The sequence below is a fragment of the Galeopterus variegatus genome, unplaced genomic scaffold, assembly GCF_000696425.1.
Source record: "Galeopterus variegatus unplaced genomic scaffold, G_variegatus-3.0.2 Scaffold162, whole genome shotgun sequence".
Classification (NCBI taxonomy): domain Eukaryota; kingdom Metazoa; phylum Chordata; class Mammalia; order Dermoptera; family Cynocephalidae; genus Galeopterus; species Galeopterus variegatus.
The window spans coordinates 713,320-730,574 of record NW_007726273.1 but is presented as its reverse complement, the minus strand read 5'-3'; the positions used below and the strand labels follow the sequence as shown (position 1 = coordinate 730,574).

The 17,255-nt window shown below is 56.6% G+C and overlaps 3 protein-coding genes across 4 annotated transcripts; 2 read left to right on the top strand and 1 right to left on the bottom strand.

Moving 5' to 3' along the window:
• The first annotated feature begins 186 nt into the window (after nucleotides 1–186).
• Nucleotides 187–2,429, top strand: VKORC1 (vitamin K epoxide reductase complex, subunit 1). 2 transcript variants are annotated; one of them, XM_008594266.1, is made up of 3 exons: nucleotides 187–547; nucleotides 1,446–1,555; nucleotides 1,963–2,429. In XM_008594266.1, the coding sequence occupies exons 1-3, from the start codon at nucleotides 375–377 to the stop codon at nucleotides 2,169–2,171; spliced, it is 492 nt and encodes a 163-aa protein (XP_008592488.1). In that variant the 5' UTR covers nucleotides 187–374; the 3' UTR covers nucleotides 2,172–2,429. The 2 variants fall into 2 exon arrangements, with proteins under 2 accessions (XP_008592488.1, XP_008592494.1); XM_008594272.1 differs by lacking the exon at nucleotides 1,446–1,555 and having other exon boundaries at nucleotides 318–547; nucleotides 1,963–2,150.
• Nucleotides 2,430–4,080: 1,651 nt separating this feature from the next.
• PRSS53 (protease, serine, 53) lies at nucleotides 4,081–9,522 on the top strand. Its single transcript, XM_008594249.1, is given in 11 exon segments — nucleotides 4,081–4,323; nucleotides 5,128–5,148; nucleotides 5,255–5,417; nucleotides 5,860–6,165; nucleotides 6,167–6,413; nucleotides 6,549–6,768; nucleotides 7,643–7,790; nucleotides 7,874–8,118; nucleotides 8,202–8,347; nucleotides 8,579–8,801; nucleotides 9,090–9,522. Coding segments are annotated over 11 exon segments (1,899 nt in total). The 5' UTR covers nucleotides 4,081–4,163; the 3' UTR covers nucleotides 9,110–9,522.
• A 198-nt stretch (nucleotides 9,523–9,720) lies between these two features.
• On the bottom strand, nucleotides 9,721–16,413 carry ZNF646 (zinc finger protein 646). The gene is made up of 2 exons (XM_008594259.1): nucleotides 10,930–16,413; nucleotides 9,721–9,930 (listed from the first exon to the last, which is right to left on the bottom strand). Exons 1-2 carry the CDS (start codon nucleotides 16,268–16,270, stop codon nucleotides 9,809–9,811), a joined length of 5,463 nt encoding a protein of 1,820 aa, XP_008592481.1. The 5' UTR covers nucleotides 16,271–16,413; the 3' UTR covers nucleotides 9,721–9,808.
• Between the last annotated feature and the right edge of the window lie 842 nt (nucleotides 16,414–17,255).

The window sequence follows — 17,255 nt, the reverse complement described above, 5'->3', positions numbered from 1 at the left end:
GGGGGGAAAAAAAAAAAAAAAAAAAGGGGGGAAAAAAAAAAAAAAAAAAAAAAAAAAAACCCTCTTAAGATTCCATTTCCCTTGATGCCTTGCGGCCACTCCGACTACAACTCCCATCATGCCTGGCAGCCGCATTGCCTGTGATCACCACCGGCGTCCCTTAACCGCTTTACTACCCAGCATTCCTCGCTGTTTTCCTACCTGACCGTCAGGCCTAGTGGGTCCTAGGAAAAGCCAATCAGATCAGTGAGTAGGAGGCCAGGCAGGCCAATCGCCGCGTCGTCGGGGCGGGGAAGGGCGTGGCCATACCCTGCCCCGCCCCTGCCCCGTGGCTGCTACCCTTCAGGCTGGTGCCTCGGGCGAGACCTAAAGATATGGGCACCACCTGGAGGAGCCCAGGATGGGTGCGGCTCGCGCTCTGCCTCGCGGGCTTGGCGCTGTCTCTCTACGCGCTGCACGTGAAGGCGGCGCGCGCCCGGGACCGGGATTACCGCGCGCTTTGCGACGTGGGCACCGCCATCAGCTGTTCGCGCGTCTTTTCCTCCAGGTGCGCGCGGGACTGGAAGACCTGGGGTTCCGGGGACCAGGAGTGCCTGGCGGCCAGGTTGCTGGATGATTTTTGGAGTCTAGGTTCGAGGCGCCCGGGGAGTGGACACTTGGGGGCCGAACTGTTCGAGGGGGCGTTGCACGCGACTTGGGTGTGCACGGGGATTCGAGATAGGAGTGCGCGTCAGGAGGACAGATAGTGCTACGGACTAGCGTTATTCTGGGGAATCGCACGTGGATCTGGATGCCACGGAATAAAGGTGACCGGGACAGACAGGGAGGTAGGGTAGCGGTAAGGACTGATGATGGTCTTGAGGATGGCGCCAGGGGGCTGGGAATGGCCGTCTCAGGGACAAGGTGGCCGGATCTGGCTGTGCTTGAGGGCAGGGGTTTAGTGGTTAGTGGGATGGTGAAACATGCAGGAGGGGAGTGGGTGGCCAGGGAGCTGGAGGTTTGGAGGTCCAGGGCAAAGAGAATCTCCCTGGGGTTCCCAGTCTCTGGTAACTCTGTAAAGCTGGATCAGTCATTATACCAGCCTTGCCATCTTAAGAATTATTGAAGGAGGGCTGGTCCGTTAGCTCAATTGGTTAGAGTGCCGTCTTATAACACCAGAATCAAGTGTTTGGGTCCCTGTACACGCCAACTACCAAAAAAAAAAAGAAAATTATTGAAGGTCTACTAGGATGAAAAGAGGGGCCTAGCAGAGGAGCTATGGCCAAGCCTGTCCTGGGGATAGGGGAGGATAGGAGCATGGACTCCTGACATGGCCAAAGGTGTGGGAGGCCAAGAGGTCATCAGGTCATCGACCCTTGGATGGGAAAGAGGAAATCACCCTTTCTGGACAGGGCCCAAGGCACTAGGTTGACACTCCTAACCTGACTGCCCCTCACCACCACCAGGTGGGGCCGGGGCTTCGGGCTGGTGGAACAAGTGCTGGGACAGGACAGCATCCTCAATCAATCCAACAGCATATTTGGTTGCATCTTCTACACACTACAGCTGTTGTTAGGTGAGTGGCCCCACCCCTTCGCCATGGGCCTCTTTCCCCTGGACCAGCCCAGCCCCACCCCATTCAGTCTTGGTGACCCAGACAGCTGCCCACCAGCTGCTCAATTACTGAGCATCCTGGGGGTGAGGAGGCAGGGAGAGAGCTAACAGGAGTCTTTAGGTTTAGGTTGGTTTAGGTACTGTCAGGCTAAAGGGCCCTTAAAGACTTCCTAATTCCTAATATTTGGGTCTCAGGGATCATTGAATAGATAAGGGAACCAAAGTCTTGGAGGGGGCCTGTCAGATCCTCTTGTTTTAGAGACACTTCCCCAGAAGTCCCTATTGTCTGGGTGGCACCCTGAAGTCATGGCAGTGTTCTAGAGGTAGCCGGTCCCTGGAGCCCAGCCCTGATCCTTTTCTGCCTTGCAGGTTGTCTCCGGGGACACTGGGCCTCTGTCCTGCTGGTACTGAGTTCCTTGGTGTCTCTCGCTGGTTCTGTCTACCTGGCCTGGATCCTGTTCTTCGTGCTCTATGATTTCTGTATTGTTTGCATCACCACCTATGCCATCAATGTGGGCCTGATGTGGCTTAGCTTCCAACAGTTCCAGGAACCCCAGGGCAAGGCCAAGGGGCACTGAGTCTTCACCCTAAGCCAGGCTGACCTTGTGTGCTTTGTTTTGGCACGTGAGCCTTGCCCAAGGGGGCCGTGGCTGAGTTCCTAGAAGGCCCTGCTTTCCCTTCCCCTGCATACCCATACACAGGACAATGGACCAAGTGTGCCAAGCCCCTTCCTTCATGCACTGTCTCTGGCTCTGTCCCCAAGGGCTGGTTTCCAAAGCTCCTGCCATTGCCTGGGGAAGAAACGTACTGAGCAATAAAGTTTCTCAAATAAGTTGGCCCAGTATGAACCATCTGTCTGCTGGGGACCCTGGTCTTGGGCCGCCCTCAGTGTTGCCTTCTCTGGAGCTGAGAAGGATGAGTCAGAAAGAGAGTGGAGGGCCCGCTGGGAAGGGTGGTTATGGCTGTCCCATCTCAGTGTGTGGAGTCAGCACTGCCTGGGGCGCCATCGGCCCCCACCTCCAGGAAACAGGCTGGCAGCTTGTCCCTCCTGCCCACGGGAGCCAGATCTCTTCTCCTGGGAGGGCCAAGCATGCACCTGCGAGGCAAGCTGCCCTTCTGGTTCTGTGAATGCTTGCTGGGAAGGTCTTCCTGTAGTCTGAACCCCTCCAGCTGCCTTATCAACCATCCCAAGCCCAGTCTCAGCAGCCCTGGAGGTCCAGGGCCAGGTTATGAGTATTTTGTTTTGTTTTTCCTAATATGTACTGAGCACTTACCTATATGCCAAGCACAGTTTATGAACTTGTATTAACGTGTTAACTCATCTAATCCTTATAGCAATTGTAGGAAGTAGGTAGTGTTATTATCCCTATCTTTTTTTTTTTTTTAAAAAGATGACCGGTAAGGGGATCTTAACCCTTGACTTGGTGTTGTCAGCACCACGCTCAGCCAGTGAGCGAACCGGCCATCCCTATATGGGATCCGAACCCGTGGCCTTGGTGTTATCAGCACCACACTCTCCCGAGTGAGCCACAGGCTGGCCCGATTATTATTATTTTTTTTTTCCTTTTTGTCTTTTTTCGTGTCCGGCAATGGATCGCAACCCTCAGTGTCACACCCGTACCGGACTGGGACCGGCAACGGGATCGCAACCCTCAGTGTTGCACCCGCACCTCGCTCAGCCAGTGAGCGGGAACCGGTCTGTATTTGGGATCCGAACCCTCGGCGGGAGCGCCGCCGCGCTCCCACGCGGCGCACTGTAGCAGTGCGCCACCCGGCCGGCCCCTCTATCTTGATGAAGAAACTGAGGTACAGAGAGGCTAAGTAATTTGCCTAAGATCACACAGCTAGTGCTAGGGAGGGGGTTAGGGAGCTCTCGGGATTTGAATCCACCTGAGCCATCTTGTTCCAGCATCTATGCTCTAAACCCTACCTACAGCTGCCTGGGCTGGCTTGAGTTCAGAGTCAGGAAGAGGAAAAGGGATGTACCCTGAGCATTCTTTCCTCCTGACTGTGAATCTTCCAACACCCACAAGAAAGGTGGGCACTGCTGTAACCCTGTTTCCTGGGAAGGCAGCAGGCCCAGAGAGGTGTTAGGATTTGCCAAAGGCTTATGGCCAGCCAGTAGCAGAGAGCCCTGGCCCCTCGGCCCCCTGCCCTGTACGTGTTGCTTCTGAAGCAGACATGGGGAGAAGTTATGTGAAACCCACTTGGCCCTGGCCTGGGAGACAGGTGGGAAGGCTGAAATGAAAAGTGGGAACTGGGAGGGCCTGCCCACCATGCCCTTCACAGTTCCAGGATGACAATTCCCCGCTGAGAGCAAGTTTACTGTGTCCCAGGCTCTAGTCTAAGCATTTTTACATTCAGCAACTTGAGTTTTTCAGACAAGGCACAGATAGGTAACTGTCCAAAGTCACTAAAGTAGTAAGTAGGGGAACTGAGATTTGAACTCTGGCAGTCTGGGTTTAAGGCTAAGGCTCAGAGAGGGGTGGTGACCAGCCCAGGGTCACACAGCCACAGCCTCAGAGCTAGGAGCTGCTGGCTCCCTTCCAGCCCAGGAAAAGCAATGATTCATGACTCCTAGCCAACTAGGGGCGGAGCAGAGGTGGAGCTGGGGAGACCGAGGTGGCCTCTCTGAGCACCACAGCACAGGTGGCAGAGTGGCCCAGAGCAGCATGAAGCAGAGCTGGGGACCAGGGCTGCTCATCCTGGGAGCACTGGTCTTCATAGAGGGTAAGCCACTTGTGTGTGAGGGAGGGGGTCATGGTATGGTAGGGTTGCAGGGCCACCTTCCAACCCAGCGGCCCCTGCAACTTGGAGTGTGTGAGGGAGCCTGCTTGTGTGTGCATCCTGTGCCCCTGGCTGGCATTCTACTTCCAGAACACCCTCAGGCAAGTTCTGGGCCCCTCTGGCCTTCAGTCTCCCTCTTTACATCCGTCCCATTTCTCAGCTGTCCTGGCTCAGATGTTTAATGGGTGTATTTGTGGGTGCCTGTGATGGGGAAGAGGCAGGACAGAGACCCTTTGGTAGGATCACTGCAGTTTCTGGTGAGATGGGGGAGTCTGAGTTGTCAGAACAGGGGTAAGGGGAGCCTTAATCTCCAGGGGCCCTCCCCACTTGGACATGATGTAGTTCTTCCTCTTAGGCCTCCTTGGCTGAGGGGACAATTAAGCTAATGCTCTCCACATACACAGGCCACCTTCCTGACTCAGCGGCAGGGGTAGGAGTTGGGGGCTTTGAAGCCCGGAGGAGGGTTGGCCTGGTCTCAAGCTGCACCCCAGGCCCTGCTCCTTGGGCCCAGGAGTGCTGAGCACAGCTGAGGGGGAACTAATTACTGAGTGTACACTCTGAATAGCTTCCAATAAAAGCTGTTTCTTGACCTCATATAAATATTTTCATTCTGGGAGGGGCTGGTGAGGTAGCCATAGAGTCATAGGCAAGGGCCCAGCACCTGTCCTCCCCAACCCAGCCCCTCCACAAAGCCTGGACAGGGTAGGTAAGGCTTCTCAAGTCTTACCTGTGTCTCTCTCTCCCCAGGTCTTCAGACAGCTCAGCATGGTAAGCTCTGGGGACATGGGGCCTGGGCCTTACTTCGGTCTGAGGCAGACCTGGGGTGAGGGCAGGCCAGGGGTCTGCTGTCAGCATGACCCGCCCCTCTCCATAGCCTGTGGGCAGCGTGGCCCTGGTCCCCCTGAACCTCAGGAGGGCAACACGACACCTGGAGAGTGGCCCTGGCAGGCCAGCGTGAGGAGGCAGGGAGTCCACATCTGCAGTGGCTCCCTGGTGGCAGACACCTGGGTTCTCACTGCTGCCCACTGCTTTGAAAAGTGAGTCATGGTTGGGGTCAGACAGGGTCTCTGGCTTTGGGGGTGGATGATTTGTCCCCAAGCCCCACAAAACTGGTCCCTGCCCTTAAAATAATAATAAAGTACCATTTATTGAGAATCTGCCATGTGCCAGGTACATATCAATTTAAACTTAACAGGACTGGCCAGTTAGCTCAGCTGGTTAGAACGCAGCCTTACAAACCCAAGGTCAGGAGTTCAGATCCCCATATGAGCCAGCTGCAAAAAAACAAAAACAAAAAAACCCTTAACGACCTTTCACGCAGAAGCTTTACAAGTGAGAAAACTGAGGTTTTGAGAAGGGAAGAAGCTTGCTCAAAGCCACAGACTGGAATCTGCACATCTTCCACCTACCTTTTGCTGTCTCCTGTAGTGTCATGGTCTTTCCTTGACTCAACATCTGGCCTTGTCCCTCCTCTTCCAGGGAGGCAGCAACAGAACTGAACTCCTGGTCAGTTGTCCTGGGTTCTCTGCAGCGTGAAGGGCTGAGCACAGGGGCTGAGGAGAGAGGGGTGGCTGCCCTGCAGTTGCCCAGGGCCTATAATCACTACAGCCAGGGCTCTGACTTGGCTCTGCTGCAGCTTGCCCACCCAGCGGCCCACACACCCCTCTGTCTGCCCCAATCTACACATCACTTCCCCTTTGGAAGCTCCTGCTGGGCCACTGGCTGGGATCAGGACACAAGTGATGGTAAGTGCTATCCCAGACTGAAGCCCAGAGAGGCATTCTGCAAAGACAGTTTCAGCTCCCAACTGTCCCGGCTTCCAGTCTCCCTTGCTTCCCAGAGCCCAGACTCCAACCCCAACCCCATCTCTTTTGCCAGCTCCTGGGACCCTCAGGAATCTGCGCCTGCGTCTAATCAGCCGCCCCACATGTAACTGTCTCTACAACCGGCTACACCAGCGGCTGCTGTCCAGCCCGGCCCGGCCTGGGATGCTGTGTGGGGGTGCCCAGCCCGGGGTGCAGGGGCCCTGTCAGGTCTGAGAGGGAGGAGAGGGGAAGGAAGCAGAAGGGGAATGGGCCTGGCCTTGAGCCAGGGGGTTGACCCACAGGGATGGGTGGAAGAGCCACAGTCAGAGAATGTCTGTCCCTGGCTCTGTTGCCTGGCTCCAGGGAGATTCCGGGGGCCCTGTGCTGTGCCGAGAGCCTGACGGACACTGGGTTCAGGCTGGGATCATCAGCTTCGCAACAAGTTGTGCCCAGGAGGACACTCCTGTGCTGCTGACCAACATGGCTGCTCACAGCTCCTGGCTGCAGCCTCGAGCTCACGGGGCAGCCTTTCTGGCTCAGAACCCAGAGACCCTGGGGACCAGTGATGAGGACAGCTGTATAGGTATGAGCAGGGGTGTTGGGAGTGGGACACGTGGGGACACCCAGGCCCGCACAAGGACTTCTGGGCAGGGGTGGAAGCCACAGCGAAACAAACTTCAACTCAGAACACAGAACTGACATAGGCATGCACACATGGCCAAGGACTAACTGGGGGCTTTTAAGGCCCCTTTCAGACCCTGAAAACAGCGAAACAAACTTCAACTCAGAACACAGAACTGACAGAGGCATGCACACATGGCCAAGGACTAACTGGGGGCTTTTAAGGCCCCTTTCAGACCCTGAAAGCCCCATAGGGCTGAGAGGCATAGATGCTCTGGAACTTTACGAGTTTGGAGTTTAGTTAAGGAGAGGGATCTCTGAGACCTGGTTGAAGGTTTTGGGGGAAAGCCGTAAGCTTCCAGGCTGGGACCCAGTGAGGCTGGACAGGGTAGGGTTCCCTATGAGAATTCTGGCATTAAGTGATTGACATGTAAATCACATGCAAAATAATTTCTGGGACAGAAATTATGTCTTGATGGTAAGAGAAGCCTTAGTGAGCTAAGAATTCTGGAACCGGTCCCGGCCTGGAGGGGTACAGACGGGTGGGGCGGGGGATTGCTGAGCCAGGCTGTTTCTGTAGACTGGGATGGGAGTCCTGTCAGACTATGAAAGCTAACAGCACCAGCCCTGGCTTTTGAATCCCAAGTTGGCTACTTTCCTATGGTTATAGAACTAGAGTCACTTAGCCTCTCTGGAACTTTGGTTACCTTCAGTAATGAAGGTAACAAAATTCAACTTAAAAGGAGTATCTAACAGTATGTGGGCAGTGCTTAGCACAGGGCCTGGCATGCAGCGAGCACTTAATAAGAAGTCGGGTGATGTGATCCATGTTTCAGCCTGTGGATCCTTGAAGGGAGGTCCCCAGGCAGGAGCCCCTTCCCTGTGGCCCTGGGAGGCCAGGCTGAAGCACCAGGGGCGGCTAGCCTGTGGCGGAGCCCTGGTGTCAGAGGAGGCGGTTCTGGCTGCTGCCCACTGCTTCATCGGGTAAGCCCTGTTCCCCTCTCCCTTGTGTCCCTGCTCCTGCCGGCAGCCCTGTCACCCAGTGGTGTCAATGCTGCCCTGCACAGGCGCCAGAGCCCAGAGGAATGGAGCGTAGGGCTGGGGTCTGGACCAGAGGAGTGGGGCCTGAAGCAGCTCATCCTGCATGGAGCCTACACCCACCCAGAGGGGGGCTACGATGTGGCCCTCCTATTGCTGGCCCAGCCTGTGACACTGGGCCCCAGCCTGCGGCCCCTCTGCCTGCCCTACGCTGATCACCACCTGCCTGATGGGGAACACGGCTGGGTCCTGGGGCTGGCCCACCAAGGAGCAGGTATGTGGACAAGGGGTTATCAGCAGCTGTCCATCCAGCCTAAAGGCTTCTGGGGCAGCCAGGTCTTTTCCCTTGCCCTCTAGGCATCAGCTCCCCCCAGACAGTGCCTGTGACCCTCCTGGGGCCTAAGGCCTGCAACCAGCTGCATGCAACCCCCGGGAGTGACAGCATCCCCATTCTGCCAGGGATGGTGTGTACCAGTGCTGTGGGTGAGCTGCCCCACTGTGAGGTGAGCCCCAGTCCCCCAAACCCTACCCAAGATCTCTGGCATCCCTCACCCTGCAGCTAATGAACAGACCTTTTGCCTGCTTGGCCTCCAGCCCTATCTCTCACTTGAAACTAGAACTATCTGCCAGCTAGCCCCCAAACAGCCAGAGCTTCAGCACTAGCCCCTTCTGCTGTCCCCCGAAGCTGCCTTAGGGGAAGACAGGGTCACCCAGTGTCACCTGACCCCTGACAGAGCCTTTCTGGGGCACCACTGGTGCATGAGGTGAGGGGCATGTGGTTCCTGGCTGGGATACACAGCTTTGGAGATGCCTGCCAAGGCCCAGCAAGACCTGCAGTCTTCACAGCGCTCCCCACCTATGAGGACTGGGTCAGCAGTTTGGACTGGCAGGTCTACTTTGCCGAGGAGCCTGAGCCTGAGCCCGATCCTGAGCCCGAAAGCTGCCTGGCCAACATGAGTATGTGGCGCTGGGGCCTCCCTGCTGGATTCCCCCTCGATTCCTTCTCTCTTAATCTAGGGAAAGTGCTGTTCTGACCCCCTCTAGCCATCCTGGGTTGGGTGGGGCAGACCTGTCTGGATTCACATTCTGGCTCTCCTCCATTGTGTGACTTGGAACAGGCCTCTCAGCCTTTTGAGCCTCAGCGTTCTCACTTGTCACAGGGACCAAGAGAGATCCTGTTCCTTCAGGGAGGGATCAAAGTTGTGAGGATGAGGCCAACCCCACCCTCATTCTTCTCCCTGACAGGCCAACCAGCCAGCTGTTAACAGGTGACCCAGGCTGTTCGCAGGACATGGAACACAGTCAATTCCCACTGCCCCTGCCCCCACCCATGTGTGGTTGCAGGCACTGGGACAGGCTCAACAGCCTAGCGGGACCTAGCCAGCACAGGACCAGCAGATGCCCCATACCCCCCTGCAGGACAGGGGTGTCACTCGCCTGTGACTGTCCCCACACCCAGCTCTGCTCTCCAATGCAGGCATCCCCAGCTTTCCCTATCCTTCATCCTCTCAGATATAACCACACCAGCCACCTGTTTTGAAAATTTCTTTTTATGGGGGCAGCGATTTTCCTTTTTTTAAAACTTAAATAAATTGTTACAAAATAGACTTTAGAAAATAAGTTACAAATTGTAGCAAAAGGCTCCCTTTCCACAGGCAACATTCCCACCCATGGCCTCTCTGAATCTGCCTCTCCCTGGTGTCAGAATCTGGCTGATGAGGCAGAGTCCTCCACTGGGAAGAGTGTGGTGACAAAGGCTGGAGGAGGGAAGTCCTTTAAGGACAGGGACATGAGGAACACCCCATCCCCGTTTTAAGAAAGAAGCCAGCTCTGGGTCCTCATCGCAGAGGGAGAGAAGAAAAGAGATGCGGATGCCCAAACTACTCCTGAGCAAAAAATAGAGATCAAGTCCCTCCCTGCCCGCACCCCCCTCCCCAATATTCTGATCTTTGGAGACTTGAAGTTTAGAGGGAGAAGCTGAGGTCTGCAGGCCACTGGGGTGAAGGGTCCAAGAGTGGGGTTGTGGGGGTGGGTGGAGAGGGCAATGACAAGTCCCCTCTGCCTGCTGCTGGTGCCACTGGGGCTCCTGGGGAGAGAGAGAGGAGTCACTGACTGAGGGGGCAGCCCCCACACAGCTTGTACCCCCCTCCCAGCTCTGCGGGCCATTCCCCACCACCCATGGCTCCAGAACCCATACGAGAACCCAGAAACCCCTAGGACTCCCAGTAATTTTCCCAGCCATGGCTAACTGGCTCCTTGCTCATTTTCCTTGAGGTCACGAAAAACCTATTATTGTGAAAGCCATCCCTTTAGCTCTCCGGGGACTCTCACCCATCACCCCTCCTTCCTTGGCAAGCTCTGGTCAAGGGCCCACCACCTCAGGGACACCCACCCTTGGTGGCCACTAGTTGGACTGGGTCCTTCTCTCTAGAGGTGGAGAGAGTGAGCCCAGGGCTTGCTGAAGGGACAGGCTGCCCCACTCCTCCGCAGCCTCATCCTCCACCAGGCTGGGCGGAGATGACTACACCAGATCTCCTCTGATAAAGGACGTGCGATAAGGGCTAATGGCTGTGGTTGCAACAGCTGGGCATGGCTTCAAAGAAATAATTATCTGTGACTCAGTCCTCCAGTTAAAGGTGTGCAGGGGGTGGGGGATAGATGTGGAAAGGGTGGTTTGGTTGGATCCTAAAAAGGAAATATGCATTCTCAGGCTGGGGTTGCTTAAAGGGGAAAAAAAAAAATCTCCCCCCCAAAACAAAATGACTGGTCACAGCATGGCAGAGGAGCCCAGACCGCTCGCTGCCTCTGCCCCTGCCCAACCACTATCCCCACCTTGCATGGCTCTAGCCCACCAGGCTCTCTCTCCACCTGACCTGGGTGCTCATATCTCAGCTGTTCAAAAGGCAGCATCCTTAAACTGGTTTTCTCACTCCACATCCAAGCCCCAGCCGCCTGTTGGAAACCATGACTCTCTCTCACTCCTTGCTCCCTTACCCACTTGGGGCCCAATTTCACTCTCCACTCTGTGACCACCTCCTTTGGGGACCCTTCAATTCTCTGCCCAAGCCCATTCATGCCTCCATACCAGAGCTGGCCACTGTCCATTCCTCCTGGTGCTGCTGCTGCTGGTGCTGCAGGAAGCTGATTCGGCGGCGGAAGTGGCGGGGACAATGGGGACAGGTGAAAGGTCCCTCCTGGGGTGCATGGACCCGCCCATGGCCCTCCAGCCGGGCTGCTGTCCGGAAGGCCTTGCCACAGATGCTGCAACGGTGGCGCTTGGGGTCTGTGTGGGTCCTCCCATGGTTCTTAAGGGACAGCAGGTTGGGTAGAAGCTTTGGGCAGAGGGAGCAGGGATAGAGTCCAGTGGTGTGGGCCTTCTGGTGGTTCAGCAGGCTGCCGGCATGGCGGTAGGAACGCCCACATTGGGCACAGCAGAAGGGCCGCTCTGTGTCTCCAGCCTCTGTGGCCTTCAAACCTTGCCCTCCACTAGCTCTCTCAGCACTCTCTCCTGGAGCTCTTGGGGGCTCTGATAGGAACGCCTGGGCTTTCCCTTGACCAGGGAGACCCACTTTGTCCTCCACAGTCTGAACTTTGGGACCTCTGGCCTTTTCTACCTGGGTTGGCACCTGACTATAGCCCCTGGCATGAGTCTGTAGATGGCTGGCCAGTTCCTGGTGGGACTGGAGGGTCTTGCCACAGTCAGAGCAGGCAAAAGGCTGGGCAGCTATGTGGTTGTGGCTGTGGCTGTGGCTTTTACTGGCCACAGGATCCAAAAATTCTTTGGAGCAGAGCATGCAATAGTGTCGGTCTGTCTTGTGGGTGTTGTGGTGGTTCAAGGGGCCCCCTGGCTGGCAGCAGGTCCTGCCACACTGGCTGCAGAAAGAGGAGTGACTCTCTGACTGGAGCTGAGAACTACTGTCTCCATTGTCCCATCCATCCACATGACTCAGACCAGGTCCATTGGACTGGCTGTCAACAAGGTGGCAAGGACTCCTGGGGACACTGTCCTCTGAATCGCCTTCTGGCTTGGTCAGTACCTGGCCCTGAGGAACCCAACCTCCATCGTGACTCACCAGTCCTTGGTCTCCTTGCCACCCATCTGCCTTCTGCACACCCCAGGACAATGGCTCTGTGGCTCCTGATGCCTTGACAGGGCTCAGACTGTGCTCGTCTGGCCTCAAGGCCCCATCCTTCAGCTGGGGTACTGACTCCATACTACCTGCCCTGCCCTCCTGTCCCTGGTTGGCAGCCAGGTTCCCCTCTGTGCCATTTGGGCCTTCCTGGCCACTAGCCAGCTCCCGTTTGGTCTCTGCCTCATGCTCCCGCAGGTGTCGCTCCAAAGATCCCCGGCCAGGAAAGCCATGGCCACAGAGGGCGCAGCGCACAGTTGATCGCCGACTTCGTCCTGCCCGCCGCCGCCGATTCTCTGAGTGCAGCCTCTGATGGTCCTTCAGGGCCATGCGGTTGGAGTAGGTCTTGGGGCAGGTGGGGCAACTGTACTGGCCTGTCTCATGGCTGCGCCGGTGGTTCAGGAGGCTGCCGGCATGGCGGTAGGTCCGCCCACACTGGCCACACCGGAAGGGCCGATCTTCCCTGACCAGCTTTCGGGTGCCCCCACCCCCTCGCCGTTCAGCATGGACTCGCTGGTGGCTGGCCAGCTGTTTCCGCAGGCGGAAGGCCTTCCCGCACTCGCTACAGCGGAAACGCCGGGGATCTGCGTGGATGCGCCGGTGGTTCTTGAGGGACATGAGGTTCGAGAAGCCCTTGGAGCAGGCCTGGCAGCCAAAGTGGCCAGTTTGGTGGCTCTGCCGGTGATTGATGAGGCTGCCTGCATGCTTGTACGACCGGCCGCACACCTCGCAGCTGAAGGGCCGCTCAGAACTGGCCTCAGTCTGGCAGCCCTTCTCTGCAGTCTCCAACCTTGGCTCTTCCTCCTCCCCCTTCACAGTGGTCTCCTCCCATGCCTCTTCTTTCACCCTGGCCACCTCCTCCAGGGGCTCCACTTTAAGTTCTTCCTGGAGCTTCTCTACTTCTGCCGGCCCTGACCCCTCCTCTGCCATGTTCTGGGGCTCATTGCTGCTTCCTGCCTCCGGGAAGGGGCCCACCTGGGGCTCAGAGCCTTTGCAGCGAGGGTGGTTCCGCAGATGGTTACGGTAGGCAGCCAGGTTGGGGTAGCAGCGGGAGCAGACGGGGCAGGTGAAGTCTCCGGTCTGGTGGATCTTGCGGTGGTTCACCAGGCTACCCCCATGGCGGTAGGTCTTGCCACACTGGTTGCAGCGAAAGGGGCGGGGCTGGGCCTCCAGCAAACTTTCAGCATCCTGTCTGCGAAGGCTGCCAGCCTCTGTGGTGCCTACTCCCTCTTCAGACTTTGTGTCTCCACCCTCTCCAGAGACAGAGGTTACTGTGCCCTCCAAGACACTGTCTGCAACCATGTCCATGGCATCACCTGACACTCCCAGGGGACTGGCAGGCTTGTTTGTGGTAGTCCCAGAACTTTGACTTTGGTGGTGACGCTCCAGGCTCCCCAGGTCATCGTAGGTCTGCCCACAGCAGCCACAGATGTGTCCATACCCTGCTCCATCCAGCGCCTCCACCTCCCGCTGAAGCTGATTCAGCAGCTCTGCCTCCGAGAGCTGCAGGGGTGGGCTACGGGTGGAGGCTGCCTCTGTTGCTCCCTCCTCTTCCCCCTCCTCCTCTGAGCCCTCTGCCACACCTGAGGAGCTGTGAGCCTGGCGCCGGTGAAGCCTGTAGCCAGCCCGCCCAGGAAAGATCATGCCACAGAGACAGCATAGGAAAGGCTGCGCAGAGGCCGCCTCCCCAGGCCCGTGGTTCTGGAAGTGGCTGCGCAAGGCAGGTAGAGAGTCAAACTCCTTTGGGCAAAGGGAGCACTGATAGATGCCTGGTGGGTGGCAGGGCCTGTGGCTCAGCAGGCCGGTGGCATGGGGGAAAGAATGCCCACAGTCAGAACATGTGTGAGAGACCTCAGCCTGCCAGGCGGTGGCAGCTCCAGCTGAGTGGGAAGAAGAGTTAGGCCGGCCAGTGGCCAGTTTCTGGTCTTCGTCCACTCCAGTGAGGCCGTTAGAGAAGCAAGTCCCATTGCCTTCCTCATTGCCCGGGATTTCCAAGTTGTCAAGGAAACAAGCCTCCTTCCTTTCTAGCCCTTCTTCAGTCCCTCTGCTCTCTCCGTCACCCTGGAAACAGGCCTCATCCCTCTCAAGCCCACATTTGTCCCCTTCAGATTCAGCCTGCAAACAGTCCCCATCACTTTCCAAGTTGCCTTTGGCCCCACAAGGACTTTCCCCTGAAGGATCTTGGGGAAAGTCCAGGCTCTCACGGTCTTCCAACTCCTGGGCCCAGTTTCCCACTGACGGGAGTCTGGCTTCTCTCCCATTGCCAGCATTGCCAGCCCGTTTCCGATGCCGCCTGCTCCACCACCGACTGTGGCGTCGCAAATGGTTCTTCATGGCAGCCATGGTGTGGAAGTGCTTGGCACAGGCCCCACAACTGAAGTCCCCTGTCTGGTGGGTCTGCCTGTGGTTGATAAGGCTGCCCGAATGGCGATAGCTCTTTCCACAGTCTCGGCAGGCGAATGCGCGAGGAGGTGACAGGTTGGTCCCTGTCTTATCTTCCCCTTCTCCTGCCCTGTGGGTCAGGCTGTGATATTCAAGGCTCCTGAGGTCGTCAAAGAACTTCCCACAGGTGTTACAGATCTGTGGTACAGTCCTTTCTGCTGCTGATGGGAAATCGGTGGCCTCCTCTTCATGTCTGCACACATGCCCCTCAGCTGTGTGAGGAGCAGCTTCTGCTCCCAACGGGTCAGACGGGAGTTCCACCTTGAGGTGGCTGGGGGGACCCTCGGTCCCTGGGTCTGCACTTCGGCGAGCAGCCTTGCAATGTACCCGCACATGGTTGCGCAGGGCCATAAGGTTGGGGTACTTGCGGGGACAGAGTGAGCACTGGTATTCTCCTGTCCGATGGCTGTGGCGGTGGTTCACCAGGCTCCCCCGGTGGCGGTAAGCCCGACCACACTCATTGCACTTATAGGGACGATAGTCCAGGGTAGTGGAGGGGACCTCTTCCTCTTTGTGGGTGCTCTCGGCCAGCAGCAGGGGAGCTGATGGCTGCCCATCTTCCCCAGCTCCTTGCCCGGGTCTGTGATGAGCCCGCACATGGTTTTTGAGGGCGGCTGCATTGAAGAGCTGCTTAGAACAGATTGAGCAGGGATAGACACCTGTCTGGTGGCTCTTTCGATGGTTGATGAGGCTCCCAGCATGGCGGTAAGTACGGCCACAATCCCCACAGCGGAAAGGCCGGTATTCTTCCAGGCCACTGTCCTCCAGCTCCCCGGAGGTGCTGAGCTCTCCAGAGCCATTCAGCATCTGTGTACTAGGGAGCTGGTCCCGGCTGCTCTCATTTGTGTGCCCATTGGTGGTGGGCATCCCTTTCTCTTCCCATGGCCGCTCCTGCATTTCACCCTCATGGGACTGCTGGTGTTCCAGCAGCTCCCGGGGGAGCCGGAAGGCACGAGGGCAGTGGGGACAGTGGTAAGGCCGATACTGGGCATGGAGTCGGGAGTGGTTCTTCAGGGCCATGAGGTTAGAGAACTCCTTAAAGCAGATGGCACAAGGGTAATTGCCCAGGGTGTGACTCTGCCGGTGGTTGGTGAGGCTCCCAGCATGCTTGTAGGTCTTGCCGCATTGACTGCACTTGTACCGTCGCTCCTCCTCAGCAGGAGGGGACTGGGTGGGCTCCTGGCCCGCTGTGAAGTTCACTACTGATTCAGCCAAATACTGTTCCAAATTGCTAAGGAGGCTGCTGGCTGGGGTGGGGAGAGGGGGGGCTCTGGCAGAGTTGGTAGTGGGCCCCCAGCCCTCTGCACTTTCCTCGGGATCTGGCTGGCTCTCCCAGCCTTCTCTTTGTCTGGTGTGTGGATCTTCCCAAGTGCCCAGAGCTGCCCTGGGGTCAGGTCTAGACTCAAAGTCAGGTGTCTCTTCAGTATGTTTTGTCTGGTTTCCCCACCTTTCCCCAGGGCCAAGCCTCTGACCCCAGGAGTCAGAGGAAACCATCTCACCCTGGAGGTGAGGAGTGGCTACCTTGGGGCGGGGGGGCCTGCGCCTGCACCGGCCTTCAGGAGCATGAGTCCTCATGTGGCTCTTGAGGGCCATGGGATTGGTAAAGTCCTTGCCACAAGTGGTACAGGGGAAAAGGCCAGTCTCGTGGGTCCGGCGGTGATTGACCAGGCTCCCTGGGTGACGGTAGCCCCGCCCACACTGCTGGCAGCGGTAGGGCCGAGGAATGCTGTCAGCCTCCTCACTGTCCTGGTTGGGAGATGGATGGAGCAGTTCTCGGTGCCGTGACAGTTCCGGAAGGCTAGGAAAGTGGCGCTGACAGTTGGAGCAGCTGAGTGAGGGGGGTGCGTCCTCCATGGGGCAATGTAGCAGAAACCTGGAGCTTCAGGATGAGCAGACAGGTGGGAGCAGCATCTTCCTCTGGTGGAGGAGCTAAGGCCTAGAAAGAGAGAGCACTGGTCAAAAGGAAGGCCTGAATTAACGTTGCCTCTAGGTTCTATGAGCAACAAGTTCACCAGAAGTCACTGAGAGGTTCCCCAAGCCTCAATGCCCATAGACCTGCTTTCCAGTAGAAATAATCTTGAGGCACCATCATTTAAGGCTCCCTGTGCACAAGCTCCCTAAATATGACTGACTTAGGGATAAGTCAGCCCTAGAGGCACAGACAAGAAAACAAGTCTATAGGAATGCAATCTATTTCTGATCACATACCTACTATCGTGTTCTTCAGACCAGATCCAAAAGGTCTTACTGTTCCTAACCCTCTGCTCTTTATAATCCTGAAACAAACAAAATCTTCTGTGACATCTTAAAAGGAAACCAGAAGTCTTTCTAGGCTTCTCAATAAGAGAAGTTCAATCCTTCCTCCTTCACCCTTCAGCTAAACAAAGTAGCCTAGAAGCATTGAAAAAGCAACTACTTTCTCCAGTTGACAGCTGAGGACCTGAGAGGTTAGAGGCCCTCTTCAGAGAAAGAGCTGGCTTGTTCTTTTATTGCCACTAGTCTTTTCAGTGTCACAAGGTCACTTTTCCAAGAGACTCTCATGGCCACTTCCTTTACCTACTTCCCCTGAACCCAAACTATCTTCCATCTTGGAAATTCCACTCCATTCCAGGCTGGAATTTCATTTCATCCCTACCTTTTCTTTCCCATGGCCCCTCAACATCCTTTCTCATTTTTTCTTCTGCCTCCTCACTTAATACTGATGGTGACAGCAATCACTGTGCTAAGTATATTCATCTTGTCATTTAATCCCCACAACACACCGCAATGCCTGTTATCCCAGTTTACACATGAGCAGTCTTCACTCCAAAGCTGTGCCCTCTCAATTCCAGTACCTCAT